At 43.1% G+C, this 8,527-nt stretch overlaps 1 protein-coding gene across 1 annotated transcript in view; it reads left to right on the top strand.

The window, feature by feature from the left end:
• Window positions 1-4,687, top strand: part of RFXANK (regulatory factor X associated ankyrin containing protein) — a 78,607-nt gene extending 73,920 nt beyond the window's left edge. Inside the window, 1 exon segment of the mRNA XM_068234192.1 lies at window positions 1,547-4,687. Within this exon segment, the coding sequence (XP_068090293.1) occupies window positions 1,547-1,653 (107 nt within the window). The 3' untranslated portion in view covers window positions 1,654-4,687.
• The last annotated feature ends 3,840 nt before the right edge of the window (window positions 4,688-8,527 follow it).

The following is an 8,527-nucleotide window of genomic DNA, read 5'->3' as shown; positions in this document are numbered from 1 at the left end:
GTCTACCTTCAATTTTAAAGCACTTCAAGTTTTGGCAATAATGCAAGTTGGTTATGAGCCATAGGCATAGCTTGGTACACTGCCTCTGAAGACGCTGCCGAAGCAAAACGTTCGTTAGGCGGGCCATAACCACCCACAACCTCACCTAACCACAACGGGTATGTGCACCCTACATGTTTGTTTTGCATGTGGAATATTTTTAAGCAACTGGGAGAGCCATTCGCAATAAAGCTCTTTTAAACTAAGATTGATGCAGTGCCGGATCTTATATATCTCTGCTTGGTGTATAGCTTGGTACAAATCTAGAATCTATAAGCTGGCAATCTTAGACATTACATGCTCAATCTATGAAAAAAAAATTACAGCTGTATCGGCTGCCATCAGTACATGCCAATTTTGAAGCATGGCGGTGCCTGGGGCAGCACTCACTTGGATATTTATTTTATTATAAAAACCCTTATTCTATTTATGCAGAAAAAGCATATGTTTAAAAAAAATGGTGACATTTAAAAATTCCAGCTTTTACAATCTTCCTTTTAGACTATACCTGTGGCATGATGAGGTGAACATGGGTACATGTAGTACTAGCACTACTAAGAAATTGTGCCTTTCTGTTTACCAGTACATCAAGTGTTTAAAAAAAAAACAACCCTTGTTATTTATGCAGATGAGATTGTCAAACAGATTAATTCAGTCCCTTTACTGAAAAGTAAATAAAAGCCAAAAGAGCTTTATCTGAGTGAGAAAAGGCTCGTGAGAGTTTTAAATCTGGAAAGTTCAAAGGGTTATTACCTCTGTTTGCTTTTGAGTTTTGAGCAAAAAAATGTATTTCCATTTTATCCAATGGTCAGATCTTCCAGGAAACATATGAACTGCAAGACCTGATCCAGTGGAGGGGGGTTTTAGGCCTGTGATGACATGAACACTTATATGCCCCCACACTTGCCAACTTTTAGATTTCACCAAGAAGACCGATTGTTAAAGGAATACTGTAGGGGGGTCGGGGGAAAATGAGTTGAACTTACCCAGGGCTTCTAATGGTCCCCCGCAGCCACTCACCGATTCTCTGGCCCCGCCTCCGGATCACTTCTGTAATTTCAGACTTTAAAGTCTGAAAACCTCTGCACCTGCGTTGCCGTGTCCTCGCTCCCGCTGATGTCACCAGGAGCGTACTGCGCAGGCCCAGTATGGTCTGTGCCTGTGCAGTACGCTCCTGGTGACCTCAGCGGGAGCGAGGACACGCCAACATAGGCGCAGTGGTTTTCAGACTTTAAAGTCTGAAATTACAGAAGTGATCCGGAGGCGGGGCCAGAGAATCGGTGAGTGGCTGCGGGGGACCATTAGAAGCCCTGGGTAAGTTCAACTCATTTTCCTCCCCCCCCCCCCCCCCCCCTACAGTATTCCTTTAAGTATACAGTAGTTCAGGGAAAAGACGAGTAAGGGCAAAAATGAACTGATATTTTGTGCCTTGTTCTGTAGCAACAGAAATAGTTAGGAACAGGTCAACTTGAATGACAGCTTTATCATGTTACAATTCTTCTTCTAGTCCAGCAGGTTATTGAACATCATATCCTGAAGCTGTTTCAGAGCCAAGTGTGACCCAGTGGTGAGAAAGAAACATGGATATCTTTATCAGCTCTTCATCTGTTGTGACATCTGACAGGATCAGTTTCTTCACCAAGCATGGCCAGACTGCTATAGCTAATGCTAAGGAAGCTAAAATCTCTTTTGTAAAAGAAAAGACTGATCAAGCATCTCTTACAAAAGAAAGCCCACACAAAGGAAAGAGTAGCCTTCGGCTTGTATTGGGCAGTAGGATGAGTACCTGGAGTGGTATCTGATATTGCTTACTGCCCTTTGTAAATGTGCCTTGCCTAATGAAGGAGGAACCGTATAGGCGGTATATTAGCACAACTTCTGTATGTCCAAAATTCAGAAGCAGCGTTGAATCCCATTTCCTATTAAATAGTAAATTATTTAGTCCTCTAAATTAAAAATGAAATTGTGATCCAGTATATTTTCATTGGGTTAAGGCTATCTTAACATTTGCCAGTATTTTAAATCTCATCACTTGACAACTCTGTAAATTTTATTTATGCATTTTTTTATTTTGTATATGCACCCAAAGACTACCAAAAGGTAAGTAAATGGTAAGGTTAGAAGTACATTAGGAGGAGGGTAAGATAGGTTATGGTCTGGCATCAGGAAAGTGGGTGGTTATGCTTTAGGAGGGAGTCACTGTTACTTCGATGCTCAAGGGCCATATTCATGCCAGTGTTTAGGATGAATTGCGAAATGTGTTCTACTTGGTGAACCACACCTCAATCCCATCAATTAGTTTGAGCTGCACTAAAAGGATCTCAGCCCTTGAGGACTGGAGGTTAATATCCCTGCTGTAATGTGGGTCAATGTTGCTATCTTGGAAGACCTGTCTAGAAGCTAATGATAGGGATGATTCACAAGAAGCAAATAATTTCTCCTAACATTCAAATTTCATGTAAATATTATGCAGCTTGAACTTGGACCAAAAAAAACTGACAGGAAGTTATTTGATGAGGGCCCTAGGAACACTGCTATGGTATGCCTTTATCTTCCTAAAGCTTGTAAGTGGTTAATTAGCAGGAGAAGCATGGTTGTGAGCCAATTATGACACATTAGCTGCGCAAATTAGGATTTTATTGTGTTGAAGTTTTAATGAGGATTGAAAAGATTTAAACCAGCATCTTGGTATGGTTCACTGAAATATCCTGGTGAAGCATAGTACTAAGTGTGAGTACCACCTGAAAAACGAGGAGGCTTCAATTCAGTGAGCCTCTCTTATTGCGGGTGATGGTATCACTAGTGAGAGCACCTGGTTCACACTGCACAGATTTGAAGTGTTTATTATTGAAACAGTATCACGCGATGTGCAGTTTGTTCATTTTTTTTAGGTTCATTTATCGATGAGAGCGCAGTGAACTTTACAACTATAGATCAATTGGATGGGATATACCACAGCGAACTCACAGAACTTTTGACAAGAGAATTGGTGTTGAGTGTTAGGACTATATTGGTGTGCGAGGTGATGCAGCCTGTTGTGGTGTTTAAAGAGAACCAGAGACGAAGCACCCTCATGTGTTTTATTACATTTATCAGTGGGAACATGACAGTAAACACCTACCCTGCTTTTAGTTTCATTGTTATCTGCTTAATTAGTCTATTAGCAACTGTGATAAGAATCCACCAACTATTCAGTCGAGGTTTGACCTGGAATCATTATAGCTAAATCACTCTTCTGTGTGGAGTCTTTTCGAGCCCAAGCCTTCCCCTCTCCTGGCTTAGATTTCCTGCTTTGCATACTGAGAGCTGTGATGACATGGGAGGGGCTGCTCCTGCTGAGAGAGAAGCTGTGTGGCTGCAATATGATCCCTGTGTGCACTAGATACTGATGACTGCAGTTTCATTCCTATGAGAGACACTTCCTACAGGCAGCTGTACATCATACCAAAATGAAAGCACACAGATGAAAGGCTGCATTTAGCCTAGATAGCAGCATAGTCTCATATAGCCTAGACAGCACATCCAGAACAACTCATAACCCGGAAGGAGAAGGGATATGAGCCGGCGGCCATATTTGATTTTCCTGGAGCAATAATGAATAAAAAAAACACTAAAAAAGGCACACCAGAGCGGCAAAATTATCAGGTAGAGCATTTTATTCTTTACAAGCTATCAACTGATATGTTTATTTTGTGTGAAACGTTCATCTCTGGTTCCCTTCAAGTTATTTGATTGGCCCAATTTTAAGCTGCACATTTTTCAAATGAAATTTCAATGTAAGGAGAAATTATTTGCATCTTATAGATCATCCCTGATGGTCACCACTGTCACAGTGGTTTTGGGGGAGAAGACACCTGCAAAGTAGATCACTAGTGGGAAGCCTTCCTGGGCAGGTGAGTGTTTTCTCTCTCCAGGTGAATTTCGATTAACACCTGCAATTCTGCTTTAACACAATTTCTGCGGCTGATGCACCAAAACCAAAAAAGGTGCACTGCTGGTTCTGCGGTCCCCAGAGCACTTCCGCCGCATCCCACTGCACCGCAGTGTCATGGCTTACTGACTTTAATGGCCACTGTGAAGAGCTGTGGCAGGGGAGAGTACTGTGACGCAATGCAGTAAGTGTAAAATGGGCCTCGATATTTTCAAGGTTCATGATTGGGAGTGAGAAAAAAAGCAAATCTTTCTCACCCAGGAATCTGAAGGCTAATTGCCTCCAAACAATTAACCTGCAGCTTGTTGATTAATCTATAGTATCTCTGATCATATTTCATCTGTTAAAGGCTTCTGAAGCAAACTTTTTAGTTAGGTATGTGTTAACTGTAACAAATACACAGCAGTATTCTCTTCTTAAAGGGAACCAGAGATGAACGAAGTTTAAAAATGAAAAAAAGATGTTATACAGTACATACCTGGGACTTCCTCCAGCCCCATAAGCTTCGATCGCTCCCACGCCGCTGTCCTTTGCTGCCTTTATGGCCGGTACTGGGTTCCATCACTTCCACCGGATGTGGCCAGTTTTACGCATGTACAGGGGCTCCCTCCGGCTCTTTACGCATGCGCCTGTGCAGTACGAAGGGAGTGCATTGCGCTTGTGTCGACTGGCCGAAATGACGGGACCCGGTACCGGCGAACAGAGGCAGCAGAGAAAGGTGGCATGGGAGGGATCCAGGCTAATGGGGCTGGAGGAAGCCCCAGGTATGTACAGTGGGTTGCAAAAGTATTTGGTCTCCTTGAAGTTTTCCACATTTTGTCACATTACTGCCACAAACATGCATCAATTTTATTGAAATTCCACGTGAAAGACCAATACAAAGTGGTGCACATGTGAGAAGTGGATAGAAAATCATACATCATTCCAAACCTTTTTTACAAATCAATAACTGCAAAGTGGGGTGTGCGTAATTATTCGGCCCCCTGAGTCAATACTTTGTAGAACCACCTTTTGCTGCAATTACAGCTGCCAGTCTTTTAGGGTATGTCTCTACCAGCATTGAACATCTAGAGACTGAAATTCTTGCCTATTCTTCTTTGCAAAACCACTCCAGCTCCATCAGATTAGATGGACAGCGTTTGTGAACAGCAGTTTTCAGATCTTGCCACAGATTCTCGATTGGATTTAGATCTGGACTTTGACTGGGCCATTCTAACACATGGATATGTTTTGTTTTAAACCATGCCATTGTTCCCGTGGCTTTGTTTATGGTCATTGTCCTGCTGGAAGGTGAACCTCCGCCCCAGTCAAGTCTTTTGCAGTCTCCAAGAGATTTTCTTCCAAGTTTGCCCTGTATTTGGCTCCATCCATCTTCCCATCAACTCTGACCAGCTTCCCTGTCCCTGCTGAAGAGAAGCACACCCAGAGCATGATGCTGCCACCACCATATTTGACAGTGGGGATGGTGTGTTCAGAGAGATGTGCAGTGTTAGTTTTCCGCCACACTAAGCGTTTTGCATTTTGGTCTCATCTGACCAGAGCACCTTCTTCCACATGGTTGCTGTGTCCCCCACATGGCTTGTGGCAAACTGCAAATGGGACTTCTTATGCTTTCTGTTAACAATGCCTTTGATCTTTCCACTCTTCCCTCAAGGCCAACTTTGTACAGTGCTTGACTAATAGTTGTCTCATGGACAGTCTCCCACCTGAGCTGTAGATCTCTGCAGCTCGTCCAGAGTCACCATGGTCCTCTTGACTGCATTTCTGATCAGCGCTCTCCTTGTTCGGCCTGTGAGTTTAGGTGGATGGCCTTGTCTTGGTAGGTTTACAGTTGTGCCATACACCTTCCATTTTTGAATGATCGCTTGAACAGTGCTCCGTGGGATGTTCAAGGCGTTGGAAATCTTTTTGTAGCCTAATCCTGCATTTAAATTTCTTAATAACTTTATCCCTGACCTGTCTGGTGTGTTCTTTGGACTTCACGGTGTTGTTGCTCCCAATATTCTCTTAGACAACCTCTGAGGCCCTCACAGAGCAGCTGTATTTGTACTGACATTAGATTACACACAGGTGCACTCTATTTAGTCAATAGCACTCATCAGGCAATGTCTATGGGCAACTGACTGCACTCAGATCAAAGGGGGCCGAATAATTATGCACATACCACTTTGCAGTTATTTATTTGTAAAAAATGTTTGGAATCATGTATGATTTTCGTTCCACTTCTCACGTGTACACCACTTTGTGTTGGTCTTTCATGTGGAATTCCAATAAAATTGATTCATGTTTGTGGCAGTAATATGACAAAATGTGGAAAACTTCAAGGGGGCTGAATACTTTTGCAACTCACTGTATAAATATTTTATTCGTCTCTGGTTCTCTTTAAGCATGCTATGGCATATTGGATCCTTTTTTTTCCTTGGCTAGTGAAATTATCCTGAAAACTTGCCATGGCTTTAGTGTAAAAAAAAAATGGCTTCATTGGGAAAATTTTGCAGTTACTGCCCGTAAAAAACAAACAGGGCCGGTGCACACCAAAAACATCTAGCAGATCTGCAAAACGCTAGAGGTTTTTGAAGCAGATTTCAGAGCGATTCTAGGCCTGTTCAGAGAGGTTTTTTAAACCTGCCTAGTGTTTTTTTTTTTTTTTTTAGGACGTTTGTGTAGCAGATTTCAAATATTGTTACAGTAAAGCTGTTACTGAACATCTTCTGTAACAAATGCCTGAATAACTGCTGATCTAGCGTTTTCAGAGCAGTTTTCCACTTTCCTATACTTCAACATTGAGCCAGGAACGCCTCAGAAATCTAAAAAAATGCTGCATGCCCCGAGTTTGCTTTTGTGGAAAAAACGAGCCGCTCTGGTGTGCACCATCCCATTCACTTTCATTAGCCAAGCGGTTTTCCCCCTGCAAGCGGTTAAAAAAAAACAAAACACTCCAGAACCGCTCTGGTGTGCACCAGCCCTTACATGGTGTTCAGGGCTGGCTGCTGCTGGCTTGGATGCAAATGCAGAGATTCCACAAGTGCTAGATGCTTGCAGCTGGCTGTAAGTGCCCTGCACGTAAACAGGAACAGCTGACCAGCAGTTAAAGGGACACTTAAGTCAAACAAAAAAAGAGTTTTACTCACCTGGGGCTTCCAATAGCCCGCTGCAGCTGTCCGGTGCCCTCGCCATCTCCCTCCGATCCTCCTGGCCCCGCCGGCAGCCACTTCCTGTTTCGGTGACAGGAGCTGACAGGCTGGGGACGCGAGTGATTCTTCGTCTTTCCAGACACATTAGCACCCTCTATGCTGGTATATGATATATGCTATAGCAGCATAGATGGCGCTATTGTGGCCAGGAACACGAAGAATCACTCGCGTCCCCAGCCTGTCAGCTCCTGTCACCGAAACAGGAAGTGGCTGCCGGTGGGGCCAGGAGGATCGGAGGGAGATGGCGAGGGCAGCGGACAGCTGCAGCGGGCTATTGGAAGCCCCAGGTGAGTAAAACTAATTTTTTTTGTTTGACTTAAGTGTCCCTTTAAGCATGCAGCTGTCAGCCATTCATGTGAAAGAACCCTTAAAGGATACCACAACTGACATGTGGCATAATGAGATAGACATGGGTATGTACAGTGCCTAGCACACAGATAACTATGCTGTGTTCCTTTTTTTCTTTCTCTGCCTGAAAGAGGTAAATATCAGGTATGTAAGTGGCTGACTCAGTCCTGACTCAGACAGGAAGTGACTACAGTGTGACCTTCACTGATAAGAAATTCCAACTATAAAACACTTTCCTAGAAGAAAATGGCTTCTGAGAGCAAGAAAGAGATAAAAAAGGGGGAAATTCTTATCAGTGAGGGTCACACTGTAGTCACTTCCCGTCTGAGTCAGGACTGAGTCAGGACTGAGTCAGCCACTTACATACCTGATATTTACCTCTTTCAGGCAGAGCAAGAAAAAAAGGAACACAGCATAGTTATTTGTGTGCTAGGCACTGTACATACACATGTCTATCTCATTATGCCACATGTCAGTTGTGGTATCCTTTAAGGTGGGTACACACATCAGGTAAGTCTTTGGAAAATGAAAGATCAGACCAATTTTACCCCCTTCCATGTAGTATGAGAGCCATACTCTACACAGTCTAGTCTATTGAGCTGAACTCCCCATCAGACAGATATCTTTGCAAGATGCTGAAAACACTGATCTGTTGAATGTGCACAGCATCCTTATCTGCAAAAGATCTGTTCCTGCAAAGGGTATTCATAGTCTATATCTGCAGATCTCATACACACCTTGTTTAAAAGGCATTCATCTGCAGATCAGATCCACTAGGATGAATCTTCAGATCTGCAGATGCATACAAGGTGTGTACGAGGATCTGCAAATATCAGACTATAAATACACTTTGCAGGAACGGATCTTTTGCAGGAACAGATCTTTTGCAGATACTGATCTGTTGCATGTGTGCAGCATCTTTGTGTGCAGCATCTTGCAAAGATTTTTATCTGATGGGGAGTTTAGCTCAATAGAATAGACTGTGTAGAGTATGGCTCTCATACTAGATGAAAGG

Source organism: Hyperolius riggenbachi, chromosome 1, assembly GCF_040937935.1.
Source record: "Hyperolius riggenbachi isolate aHypRig1 chromosome 1, aHypRig1.pri, whole genome shotgun sequence".
NCBI classification, from domain to species: Eukaryota; Metazoa; Chordata; class Amphibia; order Anura; family Hyperoliidae; genus Hyperolius; species Hyperolius riggenbachi.
This window is presented reverse-complemented; position numbering and strand designations above follow the sequence as displayed.